The sequence below is a fragment of the Phacochoerus africanus genome, chromosome 2 (assembly GCF_016906955.1).
Source record: "Phacochoerus africanus isolate WHEZ1 chromosome 2, ROS_Pafr_v1, whole genome shotgun sequence".
Lineage (NCBI taxonomy): Eukaryota > Metazoa > Chordata > Mammalia > Artiodactyla > Suidae > Phacochoerus > Phacochoerus africanus.
The window spans coordinates 25,548,547-25,576,287 of NC_062545.1; the positions used below are offsets into that span (position 1 = coordinate 25,548,547).

The following is a 27,741-nucleotide window of genomic DNA, read 5'->3' on the forward strand; positions in this document are numbered from 1 at the left end:
TGCACTACTCTTTTAATTTGTTGCTAGGAAGTATGATATGCATCTTTAATTTTTCATAGTCTACCTAGAGTTAATATTCATTGAAATTAAAGATCAGTACAACAATATCATTCTTACCATCCTTTGTGCTTTTGTTATCTCTACTTCATCTACTTATGTTATAAACCCCATAATACACTGTTTTTGCTTATAAATCCAAGTTTCCCATCTTGTACCAATTTCCTTAGCCTGAAGAACTTCCTTTAGCATTTCTTTACTGCAGGTCTTCTGACAACAAATTTTATCAGTTTCCTTTTATTTGAAAATGTCTATCTCACATTAATATTTATAATACTATTATGACCCCATTAATTTAAACAATTATCATCCTGTAGCCAATATAGTTTCTGCTATATACCCTTCTTCTTCTACCTTCATGACCATATTATTTTAAAGCAAATGCAAAACATCATGTAATTTCATCCATAAATATTTCAGTATCACTAAATAATAAGAAAAATTTTTTAAACATATACTGTATATAATACTTCCATCAGGAGTTTCCGTCGTGGCACAGTGGTTAACGAATCTGACTAGGAACCATGAGGTTGTGGGTTCAATCCCCGGCCTTGCTCAGTTGGTTAAGGATCTGACGTTGCTGTGAGCTGTGGTGTAGTTTGCAGACACAGCTCAGATCCAGCGTTGCTGTGGCTCTGGCGAAGGCCAGCGGCTATGGCTCTGATTCGACTCCCAGCCTGGGAACCTCCATGTGCCGAGGGAGCAGCCCAAGAAATGGCAAAAAGACAAAAACAAACAAACAAACAAACAAAAACTTCCATCATATCTTAACAAATTCAATAATTTCTTAATATGACATCCACAAAGAAAACTTTCTTATATGCTATCCATCAAGAAAATTTCTTACAAGCATGCCACCTCAACACAGATAGATCTTGAATGAATACAAAATCCAAGGCCCTACTAAAGTGATCATAAGGCTGTACGGACTTTAAATCAAAGAGAAAATTCATGCCCCATGAAGGATGAACTGCTGGCCCTGCAGCTAACAACTGCATAAAAATAGATTTTTAATACCTGATTTTTCTCTTTACAGATTAGCAGTGAGCATCTGCTATAGTCTCTAACCACCAGATAGAAATCCAGGTATCAATAAATCAAGCTCTTCCCTGAAACTCCCTACTTTCCTTCAAACTCAGCAGAATTACAAATATCTGTGACTCATCTCACAGCGGATTGGAAACTTTGGTAATAAGAACCTATCATAATTCCTTTACTTAAGGCCACTGAGACTATAAGACTGCTAGGTGGCTACTGCTGCCCTATTGCTGGGTTCTTATGGACACAGATTAACTCACTGAAAGCAAAAATCCATGACTCTGAACATTTCATCCTGCAATGGGTCTTCTCTGACCTAAATTCCCATAGAGTGGGTCAAACCTCAGAAAGCTTCCATGTGAAATGAAAATGGCACCTCCAATTAGGCACAAAAAAAAAAAAAACCTTAATTGCCCTCATAAACAGGTTATTGAATATTCCTTAGACTCAGAGACAGTCTTGACCATGAATTTACCAAACTGCTGGCTTAACAGGAGCCTCATTTATAAGTCTTGGGAGAAGGAAAAGTTCTACATTGCAATAGAACACCAATTAATACATGTAGAAGGAATTAAGAAATAAGAAAATCATTATCACAACATTGTAAGTCAACTACAGTTCAATAAAACTTAAAAAGAAGAAGTGAGAAAACCACCACTTGGCAGCTATCATAGTGAGAAGAGCTACGGAGAAGAATCATCAATGGATGCTAAAACTAGCAGATGAAAATTTGAGAAGAAAAAGATACTTAGATTCAAATACTTTCTAATTAATTTAAAACTAATTGGTCAAATAATTTTGAGTTACTTGCTAATTAATAATTATAAAATAATTAATAATTAACCATCTTAGCCACATGGTAAAATCAAGATCCTGAACAGCGGGGCAAATTGCATATGATAACCCCAATATGATCCACTGAGAAGAACACAGCACTGAGTCGGTGTTATTCCTGCCAAGAATGTATGACCTCAGTGTAATCTCGAGGAAGTATAAGCCAACCACAAATTGAGGGTCATTAAACCAAGTAGCAGATTTGTGTTCTTCAAAAGTGTCAAGTAAGGAAAGACAAGGAAAAACTGAGGAATTGCTCCACATTGAAGGTCCATCAATATAGAGGCATGAAAACTAAATACAACAGGTGATCCTGGACTGGATTTTGGTCTGAGAAGGAAAGGACAGTTGTAAAGGGCATCTTTGGAACAATCAGGAAAGTTGAATGTTGTCTGTGCATTGGTTGGGAGTGCTGAATCAATGCTGATGTCCTGATTTTGGAGGATGTACTGTGATCTTTCAGCAGAGTGCTTGTTTTTAAGAAACATACTTAGGATATATGGAAATGCTTAGGGTTAGTGGAGCATTATGTTCACAGCTCACTCTCACATATGCAGAATGATCAGGCAAAAATGGTAAAATCTTAACAATTGAAGAATCCAGGTGAAAAGTTTAAAGGAATTATGTGAACTATTTTTGCAGCTTTCCTCTAAGTTAAAAATCATTATAATTTTTTTTTTTTTTTAAGAAGCAGCTACCTGCTTCAGTTCCAAGATTTAAGGACTGCCTATTATTTTTGTAGGTTTCTACTCCCCCGACTTTAAGTCACTTATTTTTCTTGATCCCTCTCCTGGCAGCTTTGTTACAACCGGAGACAAAACAGACTGGCTTAAAATGCACCTGTTGGCATGGCAGTCTGGGGAAAGGGTCGGGGTGGGGCGTAAGCAGGAGGAGAAAGAACAGAGTTGGGTATGTACCGGCAGCAACGAGTATCAACAGACAGAGGTGTCCTTTAGGGATCTTCTCAGTATTGATAGAGATTAACCTTCAAACTGAATGAGATTTGTGACAACACCGCCAAGAACAGTTAATCCCCATGGATCCCTGAACTCCTCCTCTGATGTAGGCTTCAGAATTATTTCACTGGCCCTTGAGAGCAGGTTTGCTCTCATTTGGAATCCTCAAACTGACTAATAAAATAAGATATAAAACAGAAATGTTTTCAGCCTCCTTTCCAAGATGAGTCTCAGTGTCTTTGGAGTCTTGTCTCCATCCCCCACATCATCTACTCTTCCATCCCAGCAAAGCAAAAGAGAATTGAGCCTGAGTTACTTTTTAAAGTAAACCTTAATTACATGTGTTTTATATTTGTTCCAAGTCTGTGCTGCTACAAGGACACATTCAAGTATAATGAATCTTAAGCAAGGAGGAAAGAAAATGCTCTAGTCACATAAAAAAAAAAAAAGAAAATCAATATATGAGGAGCAGAGAACTAGGATAGTTTGCAATAATGACATTGTGGCTCATTGCATTTTAGTTAATGTTGCAAAGTAAGAAATCTGTGAAGAGAAATAACAACATGTAAGGAGACAATGAACAAAATGTGCTTTTGCTCATTTGTTGTGACAAGGATAGCTTCATTTAAATAATTCATGATAATGCTTCGCAGTGTGCTACTGAATGCACAATGTGTGCTTTGCAAAAATAACAAGGCTTAGTAATATGGGACTTGAATCTAATTCTCTGCTCTGAAATTTTTGATAAGAAGTAGAAAGAAGCTGCCGAAATTGTGATGAAATGACTGGGGAAGCAGCTTGGAAAGGTGGCTTAGAGAGGGCCCAGTGGATTTGGCAGAGGTCCTTGCCTCCTAGGTGGCATCCCCTTGTCTTGTCTGATGGCTTTACAAACACCCTCTGGCAGGTAAGGATCTTGTTAGGTGGGTTTCCACATGGAAGCCAGTGTTGCACGGAATAATGACTGGGATTGGGGTGTATAGAAAATGCAGAACTATGTGTCAGAGCCTTAAGTAAATGCGAGAGCAAAGCTGGGTGTGGGTGTAGAGATAATAGGGGGTGACTGAAGGGTTTTTTTTTTTTTCAAGATTTAAAAATAATTTGTCTATTCTGATTCATAAATAGTTAAGTGGATTCATATAAGCATAAAAAATTAGAAGCTTACACTTAGGTGGTGCAATTATGGGTGATTGGTATTTTCCTTTTTTTGGCTTATTCACATTTTTTAATACTTCTACAAAAGCCTGTTTTACTATTGGATGACAAAAAAGGCCCAAGGCTTTCACACAAGCCGTCCCCTCCAAGTGGACCACATATTTTCCAAGTCTTGGCTTGTCTTTCTCCTATGCATCCTTCAGATTCCAGCCTAAATGTCAAGTCCTCAGGGAGGACTTTCCTGATGCCCTGGACTAGGTGAGGACCCTGTTACCTTTCCTGTGCCACTTAGCACAACCATAGCTATTTCCTTAATATCTTTTGGGTTGGCCAAGCCTGCCCTTGGGTTGTGGAACATACAGGATAATGCATGTATATGAACTTGACATTGCTATATGAGTGCAGTATAACGTCCCTTGTGTGATTCTTATTATTAAATGACTTGCAACCAGTGAAGCAATATGGTCCCCAGGGAGGAGAAAGAAACTTCCTCTGGAAGCAGTATGGTAGATTCAAGTCACATAGCTAGTAAAAAGCTATTTGTGCAACAGTAGAGTTAACCATATAAGGTGACATTAGTGGGATTGTAGGCTGATCTTTCTGGGGTATTGCCAGAGTCCCTCACCTTCCCAGCAGGCTGACCATACCTGCCCCCAAAACACTTCCTTGTAGGAGGCTGCTGTCACTAACTGAGCCTTACCTACCTAGCACCATCTCATATCCTCTGCCACCACCTGTGTCCTTACTTTGATGTGCACTGTAGTATAACCTAAGCACTATTTTTGTGTTTCCATTCTTGCCGACCCTCAAACCTAATCCTTTTTTGGATTTCCTTACCATTTTAAAATCTTTCCCTTTCACTGGACTGTAAGCCCAATAAGAAAAAAGCATGGTGGCTGTCTTGTTTGCTGCTCTGTTCCCAGCACCCTGGTGTGGTGCTTGTAACTTAGCAGAGGGTAAATAGATAAGGGTAAATTAGAATAAAGAATGGAAAAAAAAAGTTGGAAAAAGAGAATAGAACATAATAAATTTTTCCTGTTCATTATAACAAATTACCACCAATTTCGTGGCTTAAAGCAGTACAAATGCATGCTCTGAGTTCTGGAGATCACAAGTCTGAAATCAGTTTCACTGGGCTACAGTCAAGGTGTTGGCAGGGCTCTTTTGTTCTGGAAGCTCTGAAAGGAGAATTTGTTCCCTTGCCTTTTTCAGGTTCTAGTGGCTGCCTGAATTCCTTGGTTCATGTCCTCTATATCTTCAAAGGCAGAAGCATAGGATCTTCAAATCTCACCATCTCCCCCATTGTCACTTCATCTTCTCTTCTGACTCTGATGTCTCCTGCATCCCTTAAAAGGACCACTGCAATTATCTCGAGTCCCAGTGATGCAGGATAATCTCCCCATGACAAATCCTTGATCACATCTGCAAATCCCTTTACCATACGAGATAACATTCCTGGGTTCCAGGGTTAGAACGTGGGCATATTTGCAGGCCATCATTCAGTCTACCACACGGCTCGTTCGTCTGTGACATGCAATACACCCCCAGATATTTATGGTGGTGCTATGTTGTACTGTCAAATATCCAGTGAGATGCATGGACATACCCCATTTCCCATTTTAAGACAAGTTTTAGTCTACTAAAATAGGAACTTCAGAGGGCAGGGGTCTTTTATACTCTGTTTAGTGTTCAATCCTATGCACCCAGAACTATGCATGGCACAGAGTAGATGCTCAGTAAATATTTGTTGAATGTTGGGTGAATAGACTTTAGCTTTTGGTATTCATCCTTGATTTCCCCTTCTTTGGGTAAAATAAAGTCAGTTCCTATTTGGCAGTCCATGTGGTTCTACAGGAGCTGACTCCATCCCTGACTCCAAAAAGCACATGATCAAGGCTAATTCAATATCCATGGATCAATCCCATGGTCATAGCAATTGGCAGAAGTGGGCATGGACCCAAACTAGTTCAATGAGAGTGAAACCAACAACATTTTTTCCTCCTGGACACAAGTGAGGGACCATAATAATGAAGCCATGTTGGCTGAAGGTGAAGCCAAGGGGAGGAAAGAAACAAGTCTTACTATTGGAACTCTGGATGGAGCTTCAGCTGCTCTGGATTTTTCCAGATTATATGAGAATAAAATATTTCCTTTATTATTTGTGTCAAGTTTCAGGTTACCTACAATGACACATTCTAAAACCATTAAGAAGTATCACAAGCGAAAGATGAAAAACCTGTAGCACCTGAACAAACAACTTTGTTTTGTTAATTGAGAATAGAAGGGACTTCCTGTTGTGGCTCCGTGGGTTAAGAACCTACCTAGTATGAGGATGTGGGTTCAATCCATGGCCCCACTCAGTGGCTAAGGATCCGGTGTTACTGCCAGCTGTGGTACAGGCTGCAGATGTGGTTTGGATCTGGCATTGCTGTGGCTGTGGTGCAGGCCAGAAGCTGCAGCTCTGATTTGACCCCTATCCTGGAAGCTTCCATATGTTGCAGGTGTGGCACTAAAAAGGAAAAAAAGAGAGAGAGAGAGTAGAAGGCACAGGACACTCCTATGGTCTGTGTTCCTGTCTCTAAGAAGGAGTAGATGAGTGGTGGAAGAAGCCTTGGGGCTTTTGGGTCACCTAGGATTTGTTCCTTGCCCTTGGCTGTGTACTAAATCACCTTGGGAACTTAGTGAAAACAGCTTCTCACATTCCCCATGGTGTGTTGAGCCAAAATGTCTTGGGTGAGACTCATGGTTTGTGTTTTTACAAACTTCAAGTGTCTCTGATGGGCTCACCCTTCTTAACACTGGTGAACTTGACTTCTCATTGGTAGAAGAGGCAGCCTAGCAGATCCTGATGCTGATGCAAAAGTCAAATACAAAGTGTTGAATACATGTATGGTGTCCTTAGGACAGTGTATAGCTCTATTTGAAGCCCTGAATTAATTAAATACTTAGACTCTGTAGGAGGGCCTGAAAGGTTCTCTCCTATGTGTAAAGGACATCAGTTTGACTGCTAAACGCTTTGTGTTTTTCCAAATCTACCTGGTTCTCAGCTAGATTCTGGAGAGCTGATATGACCAGAGAAGTGACAATTAGATAAATAAACTATTATGGACCATCTTAAAACCTCTTTTCTTCCTTTTCTTTTCTTTCTTTTTCTTTTTCTTTTCTTTTCTTTTTTTTTTTTTTTTGCCTTTTCTGGGGTCACTCCCGCAGCATATGGAAGTTCCCAGGCTAGGGGTCTAATCTGAGTTGTAGACACCGGCCTACACCAGAGCCACAGTAACACGGCATCCGAGCTGCGTCTGCGACCTATATCACAGCTCACAGCGACGCTGGATCCTTAACCCACCAAGCAAGGCCAGGGATTGAACCCGCAACCTCATGGTTCCTAGTTGGATTTGTTAACCACTGCACCACGATGGGAACTCCTCACTTTTCTTAAATAAGGAAAACAAGGGCAGCTTCAGGGTTAGTGAATTTAAGAACTCAGTGTCAGCGAAGGCCAAGGATTTTCTCTCTTTCCCCTTGGTCTGCTCAGTGGGTTGCTTTGGTCTTCAAGCTGGTCCCCTGGAGTGGTTCCCAGATGACTGCTTCTCTGAGTAGAGACCATGGGCAATAAGGCAGAACTTTCCTCAAGTTCCTTTTTAAGTCCCTTTGAGGAGGATGAAAACTCTCCTAGAAACCCTAGCAGCCACTCTCTTGTGTTCCCTTGGGCAGAATTCATATCCACACACCCTTTCCTAAACCTGATGGAATGACCATGATTCTGGCCAACTCTGACTCACTCTTGGGGTGACAGGGTGACCAGCCACCCCTGAAACACATGATACCGGGGGAGAAAAGGACTTTGTCAGGAAGATGAAGAGGAAGTGAGGAATGGCGTGGGCAGGGGGGTGATGGTCAGTGTCTGGGCCACTAAACAGGAACTAACACAAGAAGAGGAAGGATCTCCCACTACCCAAGCTTCTGATCTACCCAACCTTACTGACGTCTGCCCTTTCTCTTTCCTTCAGATGAAGCACTTATCTCAGTTATTGCTCCCTTTACCCTTGTGATACTATTCAAGGGTATTTCTTAAATGGATGAAACTGGTTTTAATATCTGGTAGTGCAACTCTTACTATCTCTTCTCTTTAAATTTTTCGTAGCCATTGTAGTCCATTTTCTCTTCCACATTAGCTTTAGTATTCATTTTTCAAAATCCATAAGAAAATCCTATGTGGAGATCTGTACTGGAACTGAATAATTCAATGCTAAAGATTAACTTGGAGAGAACTAGCATCTTTAAACATAGCACATCTACTTATCCAGGGTTTTTTTTTTCCCTGCTGTCCTTTAATACAAATTTCCAATTTCCTCATAAGGGTCTTGCGCTTACCTTTTTAGCTTGATGCGACACATATAGGAAGCAGCGCTGAGAGAAAGGAGAGAGAGGGCAAGCTCTGGTAACATTGTTTGAATCTGAGGATCTAGCCCAGCCTAAAGCTGGACAAATCTTAAGTCAATAAATTCGCTTTTTGTTTTAGGCTGATTTGATTTCCATTTCTGTAATTTGCACTTGAAAGCCTTCTGACGATGACATCAAAAGAATATATAGAGACGGCAGGAGGGAAGGTGACAGACATTCACTGAGCACCTACTGTGTCTATGGTAAAAGCATCCTCCTCCTATTTCTAAGATGCTCAAGCCTGTTTAGGCCTCACGGGAAGCCACGTCCATTCTTCTTCTGCCATCAACCCTCCTAGAAATTTCCTAAAGAGATTTTTAAATACAGAATAGAAACAATGGTCTCTTAAAATCTTGTCTCCATTTTCCAATGAATTATCTGTGGATTCGCCTCTTCCCACAAGAACCTGGTAGATCTGGAGGCGAACATCACGTCCTCTGTAAATGGCTGGTAGTGTATCACCGGGGCTGCTACATTTGGGAAGTTGTGAATGAAACAACCTTAAGAGGTGCCAGTCACACAGATGACAGTACAAAATAGCACCCCCTGGAGGTGTGCCACATGGCACCCTTGGGTATTATTACTATGCGTAATTCCTTTTGGAATTGCTTTATAGAAGTCTTAAATTAATGAAAAGTTTTGAATGAAGCAAAGTATTAGTAATATCCTGTATTCTAAAACTCGTAACATCTGGAAAAGTACCTTCCTCCTAGAGAGCTACCAAAGGAATTTTTTTGATTATCCTTTAGTTGTCATTATAAGTAGGAGCATTTTATACATCTTCATACAATCAGCAGGCATTTACTGAATGGCTACAGTGTACCTGGTATTGCTGTAAGTGCTCAGAACAGAAAAATTTACCCAAAAAATCCCTGCCCTCAAGTAGCCCCCTTGGAGTGAACCAGGCAGACAGTAAAAAAATAAGCGTGACCGCATATAGCATAATGTCAGGTGGAGCTACGTGCTCTAAAGAGAAGTGAAACATTACAAAGGGAGAGTGGCATCACTTACAAAATGGGAACTGAGAACCTCAAGTGCAGGGGTTTTGCCTAATGTAAGCCAATGACCTTCCCACCACCCGCTCTCCCCCTGGCCCCACCCCCACCCAGTAACACAGTTTTGGGGTTTAGTTTCTCCTTTCCATTTATTTATTTATTTATTGGACTGCGGCATATGGAGTTCCCAGGCTAGGGGTTGAATCAGGAGCTGTAGCTGCCAGCCTACACTACAGCCACAGCAACACCAGATCCGAGCCTTGTCTGCGACCTACGCCACAGCTCACGACAACACCGAATCCTTAACCCACTGAGCAAGGCCAGGGATTGAACCTGCATCCTCATGGATACTAGTCAGGTTCTTTACCACTGAGCCACAACAGGAACTCCTCTTCTTTCCTTTTAAACCCAAAGATTTTCTTTCTGAGCCTCATCCACTCCCTACACCCCCCACCCCTGCCAACAACAAATGCTAGGATTTCATGTGGTTGCCCACAGCCATCTGATCTATGTGAAAGGACCGAAAGATGTCTAGAATATGGGCTGAGGGGAGGGAAGATTCAGGCTGACCCATCTTTCCAGACCTGTCTTGGTTATCTAGAAAACACTGTGTCCCGGAATATGGCCCCTCCTGTCCACCACCTCCACACAGAAATATCCTCCTTTCAAACTTAGCGTGATGTAGCTGCTCCACATTAAACTCAGTCTAGAGGGATGTTGTCAGTGAAAAATGTGTGCGCCAGATTTCCTCACTGATTACAACTGAGTCGCCCCAGGGCTGCTTGGGAAGACTGGGTGGGTGGACTGAAATGAGAACAGGGGTGTTCGCTTTTAAATGTATATTGGTCGGTACATTTTTCTACCTTCCAACCCCATTTCCAGGTGACTGATGGAGACGAGTGACCAGAGCTAACCCTTGACTGGTCATGATCTCCCTTACCTTCTACACACACACACACACACACACACACACACACACACACACACACACTCCATCTCTTGGGAATGCAGTTACATGAGTCATGAATGCTGCCCCACCCACCAGGAAAAGCTACAGGTTTGAACAGCTCCGGCCCCAGAATGAAAGGCCTTTTTTGTAGGAGGCATTACCTGCCTCTGAACAGAAGCAATTTGAAACCGGTCCCACCAGTGTGACTAGGAGACTGAGCCAGACTTCTCAGAGGTTTCTCCAAGTGTGACAGACACAAACAGCCCAGTTTCCTTTAAGGAGTCACAGGAAAGGTCAGCCTAGTCAAGGGGCGGGGGAACAACACCCCTGGAAATCGTCAGACATGCCGGCATAGAGGCATAATACTTTGGAGGAAATGCCATGAGAATGGTTTGGGAAAATTATGGGGGTGAAAAAAAAAGAGCAGGAAAGGCTTCCTGGGGAGGTGACATTTAAGTTGAGGGAGAACTTGCCAGAGGGAAGATGTAAGAAGGTGAACCTTTGAAAAATGTCTTAAATATCATAAAACTACATTTAAGAAATCTTCTAAAATCTTAACAATATGGAATTATTAGCACAGAAAAATCTTAAATATGTCAAATATCATAAACTACATTTGAGAAATCTTCTAAAATCTTGCCAGTATGGAGTTATTAGGACAGAAAAATCTTAAATATTTTAATATATCTCGTAGACATTAAGTGGAAACTTTTAATGAAAACCATGACAACACATTTCTGACCAATCCTGCAATAGCCTGTTTAAGTTTGATAACTGCCTGAATTAAAAGAAAGTCATACAGAAATTATGAAACAAAGCATCTAAAACAATGGCTTCCCCTCCTTGAAAACAGGTATTGCACAAATACAGCTGAGCTTACATACAAGGACTTCAGCCATTAAAATAATGCTAAATTCTCTCATTTATTCACGAACTTATTCACAGTCATGGGGGAAGAGGGACTGTAGGAGTAAATATATAATTCAGAAGGAACAATTAATAGTTAAAAGGGTTTTGGAGTTCCCACTGTGGCACATCAGGATTGGCTGCATCTCTGCATTGGCAGGACGCAGGTTTGATTCCCAGCCTGGCAGAGTGGGTTAAAAGATCTGGTATTGCTGCAGCTGTGGCATAGGTTGCAATTTTAGCTCAGATCTGATCCCTGGCCAGGGAACTCCATATGCTGTGGGCAGCTAGGAGCCAAGATGTGGAAACAATCCAAATATCCATCAACCAATGAATGGGTAAATAAAATATGGCATATCCATACTACGGAATATTATTCAGCAATAAAAAGGAAAGTATTGATACATGCTATAAAATAGATGAACCTTGAGAACATTATAATGCATGAAAGTAGCCACTCATAAAAGGCCACATATTGTATGAAAAGTCCATTTATATGAAAAGTCCTGAATATGCAAGTTTATAGAGAAAGTTGCACAGGGCTGGGGGGGTGGGATGGGGATGATTGCTAATGGATGGGGGGCTTCTCTTGTGGGCAATGAAAATAAACCTAGATTGTAATGATGATTGCACAATTCTATGAATGTACAAAAACCACTGAATTGTGCCCTTTAAATGGGTGAATTTTATTGTATGTGAATTATATCTCAATAAAGATGCTTTTAAAATTTATTGCATTGGAAATTCCCATTGTGGCTCAGCAGGTCAGGAACCCAACTAGTACGTATGAGGATGCAGGTCCAATCCCTGGCCTTACTCAGTGGGTTAAAGATCTGATGTTGCTGCAAATTGCAGCATAGGTTGCTGATATGGCTCGGATCCAGTGTTGCTGTGGCTGCTGCTTAGGCTGGCAGCTGCAGCTCCGAATAGACCCACTAGCCCAAAACTTCTGTATGCCACAGGTGTGGCCATAAAAAGAAAAAAAAATAGGAAAAAAGATAAAATTTATTGCATTAACTTTAGGCTAAAAATGAAAATGAGTTTGGCTTTTAGATTTAATTAAAATCTAGATAGCTCAAATTGGATTTAGACCATCTGCACGGCAGTGTCTTCAGATGTCAGTAAGAGGGAAGAATTGGCTGACCAGAAAAGCTGGGGAGGAAGGAGAAGAAGAAAGACTTCATCCAAACTTTAGGGGAATGAGCTGATTGATATTCAGCAACAAAAACCATCACTGAAAATTAAAGATCCTGGTTTCAGGATACCAAACCCAGAGACCAGAAATTGACATGCAACTTCCCCTGAAATCAGTAGCCCGGAACATGTAATAACAGTTTTACAGAACCATGAAATACATACACCTCTGCAGAAACACAGCTTCTGTCAAACAAAGCAAAGTAATATCACTGAACAGGATAGTTTCATATTGTTTTCCCATAGAAAGAAGAATTCAGGTACCAGACAATGGATGGATGCAGTTTCCCGGGGAGGGGGGGTGGGGGGGGGGGAATGTCCAGCCTAATGTTACTGAGCCTCAAAATACACCACAAGATCACTAATGCCCTCCAGTGGTCACAACTAAAATTGCTCAGTTTGTGATACATGAGACTAGAACTTGATGGATCTCGGGGTTTGGTCTACTATTTCTCATCTTGAAAGCTGCAAACTTGGAGTACAACCTAGCCAATGACTATCATAAACATTTTTCTGCCCCCCTCCCAGATTTTTAAGCACTGAATGAAGAGTCTCTTTGTGGCCTGTCTTTGCAGCCTTTTTCAACGCAGCCTGACGATCTCTCCTTCCAGTGGCTAGGTGACTCCATCAGAGACAATCCAGCATGAGCCCATGGATGCAAAAGAAAGCTGCCAATGGAGAAGGTAAGATGAAATGGCTGACCCAAAGAGGTGGGCAGGGTGAGGTGTAAGAAAGAGTGGGAGGCAGGTACTGTAAACTAAAATTAGCCAGTTCGGTCTTAGGCAACATTCACATGCTTTTTGGTAACTACCTAAGAAGTTTGAAGGTCAGCCTGTTCCCCCAACCTCACCACCAGGTTCTAGTGAAAGTGACACCAAATGATGCTCTACCTGGAAGTTCACTGAATGAACTTTAGTAAATAAGCCCAAAGTACCTTATACAGTCTCTTCTGTAGCTTTGACAAAATCCAAGCTCTCTGCCCTTAGGGCAAAATGTTCAGTCAGTTGAGGAAAGACAATGTTCCAGAAACAGGATTCTGTTCTTATTAACATGCCTCAGGCTACCAGAAATCCCCTGGTCTGACAAGGCCATTTATTTGGAGGTGAAACGTGGGAAACCATCCTTTATAAGTGCCTACCAGCCTGGCTGGATTCTTCAACCAGGTCCAGGCACGTCAGGGGGCTCTCTGGAATATTTTGCTTAGGCCGCATATCTGAATACCTTTAATTTCACCAAAGACAGGCCATTTCTAGCATTCATCTGGCAAGTTAACCAGCCACTAGTTGTTCTGATAATAACTAATATCTGACATTTGCTAATTAGCAAAGTATCTGGTAATAACTTAGACATTTTGACCTTTCCAGCACAGTGCCAGCTAACCTCCCCTAGAGAACTAACTCCTGATCAGAACACTAGTTGTCCCTGGATGTAATTTCAACTAACACTTTCACATGTCATGCCAGCCATGTAAATTTTAGTTTACAGTACCTGCCTCTCACTCTTTCTTACACCTCGCCCTGCCCAATCTCTTTGGATCAGCCATTTCATCTTACCTTCTCCAGTATTTGAAAGTAAATTACAGACATAATAGGATGCAGGGGAATAAGAACCAGGACTTCCTGGCATTCAGTGCCCACTGCCATACAAGTCTTGCCCACATTCCTAAATGTTGCTGTCTTTGTCATTTTTCAAATGTTTTTTGAATCAATTCATTCATGTAACAAACACTTCAGACACTGTGTATCATATAACTACCTGAAGTGTCTTTTCTGTCTGATAGTTCTAAGGAGAATTAAATATACTGAGAGAGGGAGTTCCCGTCATGGCGCAGTGGTTAACGAATCCGACTAGGAACCATGAGGGTGCGGCTTCGGTCCCTACCCTTGCTCAGTGGGTTAACGATCTGGTGTTGCCGTGAGCTGTGGTGCAGGTTGCAGACACGGCTCGGATCCTGCGTTGCTGTGGCTCTGGTGTAGGCTGGTGACTACGGCTCCGATTAGACCCCTAGCCTGGGAATCTCCATATGCCACGGGAGCGGCCCGAGAAATAGCAAAAAGACAAAAAAAAAAAAAAAAAAAATCAAACTTTTGAGTTCCCGTCGTGGCGCAGTGGTTAACGAATCCGACTAGGAACCATGAGGGTGCGGGTTCGGTCCCTGCCCTTGCTCAGTGGGTTAACGATCCAGCGTTGCCGTGAGCTGTGGTGTAGGTTGCAGACGCGGCTCGGATCCCGCGTTGCTGTGGCTCTGGCGTAGGCCGGTGGCTACAGCTCCGATTCAACCCCTAGCCTGGGAACCTCCATATGCCGCGGGAGCGGCCCAAGAAATAGCAACAACAACAACAAAGACAAAAGACAAAAAATATATATATATATACTGAGAATGTTAAACATTCACTGCTGCATTTGAGCAAGGTGTTGAAGTATGCATAGGAGTTTACCAGCAAGGCCAGGGAGGCCAAGACCTGAACTGGCAATTCAGTTGCTGCTGCTTCCATGTATTCTGGGTTCAGAGGTGGTGGCCACATGGGTCTGAGCCCTGGGTGTCTGAGGGCCAGTGATGTATTTTTAATGTAATAAATCTCTATGGGGCATCTCAACAACAACAACAAAATCATGGCTAAAGCTATTTACAACTTTTTGCAAAAACTAAACATCCCACTATGGTATGAAGGCTCCATTTCACCCTCAAAGAGGCAGAAGCACTAGAAAAGATTGTTTATAAACCTTAGAATAGCAGTTCCTTTGTTTTTCTCTAGGGAGAAAAAAAGAAACTCTTAAAGGTTGTATGAACATTTTATGATACTTTGTTGTCTTTAAGATAATGACATTATTAGGCTACATTTACCTTAACTGTGATTTGCTGCATCGTAAGAAAATTGTGCATAAGAATTCTTGACGTTGCTTGTTGGTCCAGAGGTCAAACCAATGACTTATAAGAGCAACTCTTTCCTGAAAAAGCTGTAAGGGGGGGAGGGGGGAGATGACATTGTCCTTTGTAGTTCAATATATTGTTAGTTGCTAAGCAATCTGTAGGCAACCCAACAACCTCACAGCTAATATTTGTATTGCACGTTACAGTTCACAAAGCACTTTCACATATGCAGGAAGGGTCTCTCCCTTCGGCTTAAACTGCTTTTATCCAGGGATGCAGATGAGCCCAGGCTTGCTGGGTGGGCCGATGGGAAAGCCTGGTGGGGCTATAATTACAGAGGGGCTCCACCAGGAAATGAATCCTCTCTTTTGTTTCTACCTAAGCTGACAACGTGGCCTAGGGAAACAGATCCCAAACATTGCATCTTGAAAACACGCACAACCTACTTGTTTAATTGTGAAAAACAGAGCCAGCTGAGGTAGGTATGATTTTTACCATCCCGCAGCCCTTGTCTTCTTAGCACCCACCAAAATGAGAGTAAATCTTACCGAATAGTCATTTTTAGGAGAGTCTCCAGGAAAGACATACACTAGGACCAGCAACCCCCCAAACCAGGATTTCAGTCCAGCTTGGCTCCAATGGCATATATAAACTCACGGTCTTCATTACCAGTCAGACTTTGGTCCCAGCCTGTCTGGGATCCTTCCCCTGTGAATGGGCCTGAACCATACACGAGCTCTGAGGACCAGGTAGCCTTCTCCATAAAGGTCTGGCAGAGCTGCCTGGACACTCAGTGAATGCTTCCCACATTGCCTTTCAAAGGAGGGCGGCCCCAGACCCCAGTGAACTATGCAGGTGGCACAGGAGGGAAGAGAGAATTAAAAAAACACTCTGCACACCACAGCACCTCTCCACAGCAACACTCTCCATACCAAACCACCACCCAAAGCACCTTCTCTTGTCTCCTCCCTCTTACAGCAACCAGGGTGTGTCCTGGAGGTTTCTATTTTGTCTCCAGAAGTGTAGACAGAGCAAAAGTGAAGGCCCTTCCATAAGACTGGAGGTGTGGACTGAGGTGAGAAGAGACTGTCTTTGGAGCAGGTAGCTGTAGGTTTATTTTTGTTTAAAGGGAGTCAAAAACGAAGTTCTTTGCAAGCATTTATTTTAAATAGGGCAACATGAGACCCAGTATATCACGGTAAAATTCACCTTGTTTTATTCTAGAGCATGTGACTCACCTGTCGATTTAATGACTTGTTGCTAAAAGGTGTCCATGCACTGAACCTTGTGTGGAAGCTCTCCATTTCCAGGCTTTCCCTGGGGGAAGGCCCAGCTGACATCTCAGCAAGTTATTCTCTTCCAGTCCTAGAAACTAGAGGTTCATTTCAATAGATGTTTAATTAAGATCACTAGAACATCAGTATATTGTTGTCATTATAGGTATAATAGAATTAGAGCAATTCATATATATCTATAGATATACCTATCCTATATCTATATCTATATATCCATATAAATATACACAGGGAGGAGTTCCCGTCGTGGCGTAGTGGAAACAAATCCAACTAGGAACCGTGAGGTTGCAGGTTCAATCCCTGGCCTCACCCAGTGGGTTAAGGATCCGGCACTGCTGTGAGCTGTGGTGTAGGTCGCAGATGCGGCTCAGATCTGATGTTGCTGTGGCTGTGGTGTAGGCCAGCGGCAACAACTCCGATTAGACCCCTAGCCTGGGAGCCTCTATATGCCGAGGATGCAGCTCTAAAAGGCCAAAAGACACAACAAACAAACAAACAAAAACATACACAGGGAGTTCATTACAATTATTCTCTCCTTAACTACTTGCACTCAAATGTGAATCCAAACCAGAGCGTTTTTGTTTTTTTGTTTTGTTTTTTTTTTTACTTTGCTGGGAAAATGACTCAGAAATTGGAATGATTCTTTATCAGCCATGAATACTGACATTCCCTTTCTGTGGGAAGCAAGAATCTGAGGGGCTCAAAGAGGGCACCCTGATTGCCCAGCTTTTGAGGACATAAGTCAAAGAGGATGTAGAGGAAAAAAACAGGCTAATATATTAATGATCTATTGCATAGCAAATTGCCTCCAAATTTAACAGCTCAAAACAACAAATGTTTATTCTTATCTCAAAGTTCCTGAGGGTCAGGAATCCGGGCATGACCCAGTGGGGTACAGAACCGTTGGTCTCCTAGTGCTGCCACTACCAAATCCCACGGGCTGGGTGGCCTGAACAACAGAGATTTATGTTCTCACAGCTCTGGAGGCTGAAAGTCCAAGATCAACATGCCATCAGAGCTGTTTCGGCCGAGGCCTCTCTTCCTGTTTTGCAGACAGCAGCCTTCCTGCTCTGTTCTCACAAGGCCTTCTTTCTGAGCCCACGTAGATCCGGGGTAGGGTTATGCTCTGGTAGCTCTTCCTCTTCTTATAAGGACACCAGTCATACTGGATTAAGACCCCTGACCTTACAACCTCATTTAAATTTTATTACCTCTTTATAGACTCTATCTCCAGTTATGTGGTGGGTTTCTTGCCCTTTTGGGAGGTTTAAGGTCTTCTGCCAGCATTCAGCAGATGTTCTGTGTGAATTGTTCTACCTGTAGGTTTTTTGTGTGTGTGTGTTTGGGGGAGGGAGTGGGCACCATGTCTTATTCCTCTGCCATTTGATCCCAATCCTAGACTCCATCTCCAAATATAGTCCCATTGGGGGCTAGGTCTTCAACATGTCGATTTGGGGAGGAGGAGGCATGGTTTGGTCTATATAAGGTACCTCTGTTTCAAGGTCTCCCATAGGCTGCAATCAAGAGTTGGCCAGATTTGGTTGTGATGATTGTTGTACCTCTATAAATGTAATAAAATTCATTAATTAAAAAAAAAAAAAAAAGAGTTGGCCAGGACCTTGGTCTCACTGGAAGGATTTGAAGCTCATTCATGTAGTTGTGGCCAGGATTCGCTCTTGGCTAGAAAGGCCTCAGTTCTCACTGGCTATTGGCTAAAGGTCTGCTTTGCCTTCCTTGGCACATGGGCTTCTCCTTAGGGTAGTTCACATGGCAGCTGGCTTCCATCAGAGTAAGCAAATGAAAAAGCAAGAGAGGACACACAAGAGGGAAGCCAAGTCTCTTTGTAACCTAACCTCAGAAGTGGTAACCCATCACTTTTGCTCTATTCTATTGGGTAAAATCAAGTGCTAAGTCAGCCCACAATCAAGGGGAGAGGATTATACAAGAGCACAAACAGTAACACAATCTACCACAGTTCACCCTTTGGATCAGTTCCCTTCCTTTTTTGCATGCAGAACACATTCATCCACTCCCTAAAGCAGACAACCCCAAAGTTCCATCTCATCAGTATTTTTAGCTTAGTTTCCAGGAGACAGAAATGTTTCATAATAATATCAAGAGACCCAGATATACCTATTCTTGATCTAGAGATCTCTGAACTAAAAAGATAGTTACCTGGTGCTAGCCCTGACACACAATATATATAGTGGTAGAACAGGAAAAGTGTAGCTACAATAAATATTCCCATTTGTAAAATAATTCATCCACAGTAATTCTGAGATCCTGCTGTAGAAGGCTGAGGCCCAATTATCATTTTTAGTTTCAAACAATCACATTCTCTTTTAGACCATGTAGGTGATTCCTTTGATAATATCACTATCTCAATATCTATCTCAAGTTCTTTATTTGATTCCAGACAGAGTTATCTGCCACAATCATTGAGAGACTTGTCACTCTTTTTATCTTTCTAAATTTAATTGCAGGTGCTTGGAACCTATCAGACTTTCCTAAGGAAGAGCCAAACCCTAAGTCTCCCTCTCTTGAGCTATTTTCCCAACTATGAAACACTATCTTATTCCATACAGAGATCCTAACAATGATATTATAGCCAAACTCTTGACTTGATCCTTACTACTAGGCAGAGTTTTAAGCAGCCTTTGTTGTTCAAAGGGCTCCTCTGTTGTTTCTTTACTAGTTGAACATGTGAATCAGTTACATCTCCCAAGCTTGCAAATACCTGAGTTTTTTGGTTGTCTCTAAATTCTTTTTCATTCCTGCTTGCCAACCAGCCAAATATTTTCTGAGCTTCTTTAATTCTTGTAGTACCTTTGCAAATGCAGCCAATAGTAATAGATTCATCCTAATACTTAATAGTCATTTTCTAACTCTTTGCATAAAGTACAAGCTCATTAGGCATATATCATACCCTTTAACCTATTCTAGATTATAGTTTTACAAGTGTTTTTGGCAACATGGATCGCTAACTGTCTAAGTCTCCAATAACAATTTCATGCTGCCAGACTGAATGTTAATGGAACATATTATGGAATATTTTGATGTTAATATGGTAGCACCCTACTCCTGGAGCCAATATTTGTATCTACCAAACATTTAAGGAAGAAAAAAACATTAAACTTACTCTAGAGAATAGAAAAAGTGGAAATTATTTCCAAGTCCTTCTATGAAGTCAGTATAACCTTAAATACCAAAATTCATCAAGAACCTTACAAGAGAGGAATATTGTAGTGTTATTACCATAAATAAAGATGCAAAATTCCTAATCAAAATATTAGAACACCAAAACAGCAGTATATAAAAAATTAATATATCACTACCAAATTGGATTTATTCTTAGAATGTAAATTTTGTTTGATATTACAAAATCAATGCACTTCTTATCATTAATAAAGGAGAAAACCAAATGAAAATCTCAGTAGATACAAAAAGTGATTTGATAAACTTCAACTCCCATTCATAACAACAACAACAAAAATCTTAGCAACCTAGAAGAAACTTCCTAATCCAAATTAGGACATATTACAAGAAACTGACAAACATTAAACTTAGTAGTAAAATGTTGAAACTTCCCCTATAATTGCCATTACCATCTTTATTCAATATTGGATTTCTGTCCAATGTAATAAAGCAAGATAATTTAATTACAGTAATTGAAAAGGAAAGTGTCATTTTTTATTAGTGGTATAATTGTATGTGGAAAATATGAAAGAATTTAAAGATAAATTGTCAGATTTAATGCATAAGCATAGAAAGTTTGCTATATACAAGGTCAGCATAAAAAAATCTGTATTTCTGTATACTAACAACAATTTTTATCAACTATGTATCATTTATAATAACTTTTTAAAATCAGAAGTACAAAAATTCCACACAGAATACCAAAAAATTTATCAAGAGAAATTTCTAAAGATCTAGGTAAGAGTATACATCTGTGTAGATGTTGGTTCTATCAAATTAATCTATTACCGAATACAGTCTCAATCAAAACTCAGCAGTGTGAGGTGTGTGTAGATGTGTTGGACAGACTAATGATGAAATGTGCATGAAAACGCAAAGGGTCAATAATAGCAAAGACAATTTTAAAAGGAATAAATTGGTAAGACTCTACATGATGTTAGGACTTATTTATTATAAAGTTAGTGTAAATAGAGTATGAGATATTAGTATAAGAAGACAAGCCAGTAAGTCCAAAAACAGACTTACCCACATATGGACACTTGATTTATAACCCTAGCGGAGCTCAGAACAGTGGAGAAAGGAGAATTCTAGTCAGCATCACATGGTGTAAAAACATCATTTACATTTGAGTCCAACTGGCCCTCAGAATCATAAGAAATAATAAAAAACTATTGTTTTAAACCACAATTTTGACTCAATTTTGGAGTGGTGTGTTACTCAACAATAAAAACTGATAGAAAAATTGGTACCTGGAAGTGGCGTATTGCCAAAACATAACTTAAAGCATACAGCAATGATGTTGAAAAACAGCAGCAAGAGATTTGTGGATATAGCTTTTGTTTAATAGAATGAATTATAATTAGATACACAGAAAGCCCACAAAGTTGTCCAGAAGATCGTTCTGGTGTTAACATAACCAGCTTGAAATAAAAGAGAAAATAGTTGCTGAGCCTCCAAATTTCTCTTGGCCAGCAGCATGCTGAGAAAGCTTTGCAACTACAACCACAGATCATTTCTTATTGAAAAGGATAGGTGGTCAGAAGACAGAGCCAAGAGTCAGGGCAAAGCTAAGAGAAGCTGAGAACAGTGGACTAGGAGACCACTCCCAAGGAGTAGACCTGGCCCATAATCAGGGAATAATCAGGGCAACTGGCCTGGTTGAATTTGGAATTGCTCTCTGTTAGCAACTGTTATGTCCCTTCTGTTTCTCAACTTTGTGAATAGGAAAGACCTCTGTGGTTATCCTTTTCGTGTTTCACCAGTGCAATCTGGGTGTCTGGGAGACAGCTAAATTCACAGCACTCCAGATCAAGAGGAGCCACACACAAGGAGCCTCCCTTGCAACTGGGCCTGCTGCAGATCACAAGAGACTGGATTCTAGCCTGATACCATATTGGATGAGACCCTGGGTGTCTTGGGATGGTGTAAATACATTCTGCTTGTGAAAGGCATGTGACCTATTCCCAGAGGGTGGAATGTGGTATATTGTCTGTACATATGGCAAGGAATAATTGCTCCCATCCCAGGTCTCACATCAAGAAGTGGAGTGAGTCTCACTGCCCTTGCTCCCCATGAATCTGCACTAACACTGCCTTCTTTTAACCAAAAGGATGTTGTGGAAGTGATGATAGCTGACTTCTGGTCCCGGGCCCTAGGACTTGAAGTTCCTCTTTTTGCTCTCTTGGGATCTAGTTGCCATGTAAATAAGCTTGGACTAGATTACTGAATGAGGAGAGACCACATAGAAAGACAGAGTTTGAACAAGTCCCCAGCGGTTTCAGCCATCCCAGTCAAAGCATCAGATGTGTGAATGAAGCCATCTTGGGTATTCCAGTTCCACCTGAGCTCCAGTTTCTCAAAGTTGAACATATGTATACACTTGACCCAACAGAGAAACATGCACATGTGGACCAAAAGTAGCCACAAGAATATTCATAGCTGAGTTGGAGGGCTCCAAACTGGAAACAACCCAAGCATCCATCAACAGTTGAATGGATAAAAAAATATTGTCATACATTCATGCCATAGACTGCTATAGATCCACAAAGAGGCTGTTGCAAACTACAGCAACAAACAGTACGCTCACATCACACACATAAGACATTAAATGAAAGAAGCTAGAAACAAAATAACACATTTTGTATGGTTTCATTTCTACAAAGTTCTACACTATAGTGTTAGAAGTCAGGATAGCGGTTATCTTTGCGGAGTAAAGAAAAGGTAATGACCAGAAGGGATATGAGAGGTGATCTGGTGGTGGGAGCCTGGGTAAGCCTACTTCATAATTTGTTGAGTACTACAATTACAACTTGCATGTGTTTCTATATCTTCTATTTCAATTAAGATTTTTTTTTAGGGCCACACCCACTGAGTACGTAAATTCCTAAGATAGGGGTCCAATCTGAGTTACAGCTGCCGACCTAAGCCACAGCCACAACAATGCCAGATCTGAGCCATGTCTGTGACCTACACTGCAGCTCAGGCAATTCCGGATCCTTAACCCACTGAGTGGGGCCAGGGATCGAACCTTTGTCCTCATGGATACTAGTTGGGTTTGTTACGGCTGAGCCACAATGCGAACTCCTCAATTAAAATGTTTCAAAATAATAATATCAAAAACTATGAAGTGCCTAGGGAAAAAAAGTACAGCTTTATAAATGTAATTAGAAGACTTTGGTGAAAAACATTTTAAAAGCCTAAATAAATGGAGATGTGTTTGATTCATGTATTATAGATTCAGAAAAGTGAAGAGATGAATTCTCTCAAATTGATCTACAGATACCATGCAATCTCAAAATAATCTCAGAGATATTGTATGTGCATGAGGTGTGTAACTTTAAAAGCTGTTTCTAAAATATTTACAGAAATTGAAAGGGTTAAAGTAGTCCAGACAGTGTGGAAGAGCAAGGGAGAGAGATGTGTTTCTAGATATCAAGACTTATTATGGGGGGGGGGATGGGACTTTGGAATTAACATATACACACTACTATATATATATATAGGTAGATAGATGGATAGATAAACAACAACTTACTATACAGCACAAGGAACTATATTCAATATTTTGTAGTAATCTACAATGGAAAAGAACCTGAAAAGAATCATATATATATATGACTGAATCACATTGCTGTACACTTGAAACTAACACAATTTTGTAAATCAACTATACTTTTAAAAAACCAAGAATATACTGTATAGCACAGGAAATTACAACCATTACCTTGAAATGACTTTTATTGGAGTATAATCTATATAACTACTGAATCGCTATGCTATACACCTGAAACTAATATAATATTGTAAATCAACCATAATTCAATAAAAAATTAATATAAAAAGACATTACAAAGCTGCAGAAATAAGATGACATGATTTTAGCATAGAGACAATCAGGGAAGCAGAAGAGAAAGTGCAAAATAGATTCATGTACACATGGGCACTTCTTAGGTGACAAATCAAAGAGGAAGAGGGAGATTGTTTCATTTATAGAAAGCAGAGTGTCTATTTTAAAAGAGAAAAGCAGTTGGACTCCTTTCTTACACTGTAACACACACACATGAGTATCTGGAGGCTTTTTATATATAAAATCAATTACACATGGTTTGTGAATGCCCAGAAGACAAAATTAGGAACAATGGATGAGGTCAGAGAGATGGATTTTGGCTCAATCTAAGTGGTGAAAGAATCACTCCAGCAGCATTAGCTGTCCCAGGAGGTTATGTCCATTACAGAAGACATTAAAACGCAAATTGCGTGCTTCTCAGTGAAATTCTAGCTGAGATTCAAGCATCCATCAGAAACGTTGAAGTTTCTAAGCAACGCTCTGTTGCTATAAATTCCAAGAAGAGAGGAAACAATGTGAATTTCTTCAGCCTGGAGTAGCTGAAGAAACTTTACTGGCAAGTCAGAGGAATCTGAGGATGGTGCCTCTGTTCTTATTACACTTCGATGAGACAGAAGCATATTCAAAAAGTGAGTATCTTGGAAAGGCACGCAGACAGGAACAGTTTTAGAAATATCTCAGAAGGGCAGCATGACATGGTGGGCACCAAATCTGGATTCCCGCTCCAAATCCCTCCGATTGAAACTTTACCAGTAATTTCATCTCTGAGCCTCAGTTTCCCTGTGTGTGAAGCAAGGCAGTGATGTGTCTTGGCCAACTACAGCACAATAGTGCATTGTTCAGATGAAAACCTCACGGCAATGTGGAAAATTAAATACCTCCCCTCTGAATCAACATTAAGTCAAAACAAATCCTTGGTTTCATAAGATGCCCAGCTGTTGTTATGTGAAATCTCCTCAAGGGCCATCATAAGGGATTTTTATTTAGCAAGTTCTCAAGATTATTGTTATCCCCTGTGGTAAGGGGTTATGGAGTTACAAAATGAGGAGAACATTAATGAAAGAATAGTTGCTATCTTTGCTGGTGGGTTTAACCATGCGAGTACAGTACATCATATATAGACATAAATACAGCAGCCATAGATAGAATTTTCCACAGGGTTATATTCATTCTCTTAGAGGAGTATCTTACTTTACTGACTAGTTATTTGACCTAGGGAGAGATGGCATGCTGCCAATCACTATTTCTTTAAATGGAAGGATTTCTTTTCATGGTCTAGCATTTTAAATCCCTCCCAATAGGAGCTCCCTAAGATAGTGTTGGTATTTCCCAGAAAAACAGGATTCGTGGTTAACTATTCCTGGGAAATGATTGAACAAAATTACAACTCTTTCTTTTGTGTAGGATGTTTTGGCAATTTAGTATGTTGATGTTCACACTCCCTCTCCAAGAGGAAGGCATCGTATGCAGCAGTTCCCTTGTTCATTGCTCTAGGAGCCTATCATGATGTGCATTGGTTGTCTGATGTGGGCATCACAGTGGTTATATAATGCTGTGTCATAAACAGTCCCAAAACTTAGTTGCTTTAATGACATGACATTTATTCTCTCACAGTTTCTGTGAGTCAGGGGTCAGGCATGGCTTAACTAAGTCCTCTGGCTCAGGGTCTATCACAATCCAAGTGTCCACTGGGGTTTTGGTCATCCCAAAGCTGGACTGGACAAAGATCCACTTCCAAGCTTGCGATGTTGGCAAGATTCAGTTCAGCACAGACTGTTGGAATGAGGGCCTCAGTTCCTTGCAGGCTGTTGGCTGGAGGCTTCCCTCCCGTGTGGGCTTCTCCACATCTTAGCTCACAGAATGGTAGCTGGCTTCCACCCAAGTGAGCAAGCAAGAGGGCAAGAGAGGGCAGGCAAGACGAAGCTAGCTAACAAACCTCAGAAGTAATACACCATCTCTTTTTGATTAGTCGGAGCAGGGGTCAGCAAACATGGCCAGCAGGCCACATTTGGCCCACTGCCCATTTTTGTAAATGGTTTATGGGAAGACAGCTAATCTCATTTATTTACAAATTGTCTGTGGTTGATTTTATAGTACAAAAGCAGAATTGAGTCTCTGGAAGGGAAAACATGTGGCCCCAAAGCCAAAAATATTTACTGCCTGGCCTTTTACAGAAAAAGTTTGGCAACCCTTGCATTAGAAACAAGTCCAGCCCACACTGAAGGGGAAGAGATTCATAAGGGCATGAAAACCAGGAAGCTGGGGTCATTGGGAGCCTGCCAACAGGTAGGGCCTTGGCAGGTACTTGCTGAGTGAATAAATGAGTAATTGTTCACATCTACCAATTTTCTAAACTCAAGGCCTGAAAGAAAAGTTGGTAGCTAAGAAAAGGCCAAACTCCTTCTCTGATTATTAGGATTTGACAGCTGCATCACAACTGATAATAATTTATCAACCGATATGATCTCTTTATCAGTAATTTATTATGTCCTGTGAGTTAGATGGTAAAAATAAGATTAAAATTGAATTCATGGAGTTCCCGTCATGGAACAGCAGAAACGAATCTGACTAGGAACCACAAGGTTTTGTGGGTTCGATCCCTGGCCTCACTCAGTGGGTTAAGGATCCGGTGCTGCCGTGAGCTGTGGTGTAGGTTGAAGACGCAGCTCAGATCTGGCATTGCTGTGGCTCTGGCATAGGCTGGCAGCTGTAGCTCTGATTAGACCCCTAGCCTGGGAACCTCCATATGCCATGGGTGTGTCCCTAAAAAAAGACAAAAGACAAAAAAATTGAATACATATGTAGATCAGACAGATTATTCTTTCATGACATCAGCAAACTGGAACAAAGTGTAGTTATTTGAGATGAGATTTCACTCTAGGGCAAGAATACTTATGGTGAATTAAGTTTACAATATGGCAGTTAACAATGTCTTCTAATGCTAAAGGAGACTCAAAACCTAAGTGTACAGCATCAAATTTTCTCATCCATTTTTTGTTATTTCTTGGTGTCTTTTCTCCAAGTCCAAATGCTATACCACAAAGTTCTTCCTTGACACTTAGGATCTCTCTCGTTCTTATGAAAAGTAGTGTGTCAGTCTTGGGAGAGAAAATTCCTGCTGCTGCTTCACTTACAGCCCAGTTTTCCACTGAATTTAAAGTCCCATTGTGGCTCAGAGGTAATGAATCCAACTAGTACCCATGAGGATGTGGGTTCAATCCCTGGCTTCGCTCAGTGGGTTAAGGATCTGGTGTTTCCTTGAGCTGAGATGTAGGTCACAGATGTGGCTTGGATATGATGGTGCTGGGGCGTAGGCTGGCAGCTGTAGCTCTGATGTGACCCCTAGTCTGGGAATTTTCATATGCCGCAGGTGTGGCCCTAAAAAGCCAAAAAAAGAAAAAAGAAAATAAAGTCCATCATGGGTGACACATTCTGTAAAACAAGGGCTCAAATATTTTTCAAGTTTGGTGCAAAAAGGGAATAAAATAGGAGACCTCAATGGAAATATAGATAACTTCAGTTAAATATCATATATTCAGGGCACGTGAAAACATGACATTTTAAACATAAACTTGGGGAGTTCCCATCACGGCTCAGCAGTAATGATCCCAACTAGTATCCATGAGGACTCAAGATCCATCACTGGCTTTGCTCAGTGGGTTAAGGATTCGGCGTTGCTGTGGCTGTGGCATAGGCTGGCAGCTGTAGCTCCAATTTGACCCCCAGCCTGGGAACCTCCATATGCCACGGGGTGCGGCCCTAAAAAAAATAAATAAACAAATAAACATAAACTGGTATATAACTTTTATTAAATGCACACATAAATAATAAATAATGAAAGTAATAGCATGCTTTGAGGAAATCTGCCCTATGAATAGCACAGGAGGGGAAAGCAAATACCATACCTGTGAGACCAAATTGGGTGTAATCAAATGCTGGATTTGTTCACTGATACATTTACAGCTATAAAATTAAAATTATAAGAAGAAGCAACTATACCATTTAAAT

General features: G+C 40.9%; 1 protein-coding gene across 1 annotated transcript in view; it reads right to left on the reverse strand.

Moving 5' to 3' along the window:
• The window catches only part of ECT2L (epithelial cell transforming 2 like), a 75,945-nt gene that overhangs the window by 47,228 nt on the left and 976 nt on the right, over positions 1-27,741 (reverse strand). The window contains 2 exon segments of the mRNA XM_047770094.1: positions 15,370-15,482; positions 16,635-16,768. Of these exon segments, the coding sequence (XP_047626050.1) occupies positions 15,370-15,482; positions 16,635-16,736 (215 nt within the window). The 5' untranslated portion in view covers positions 16,737-16,768.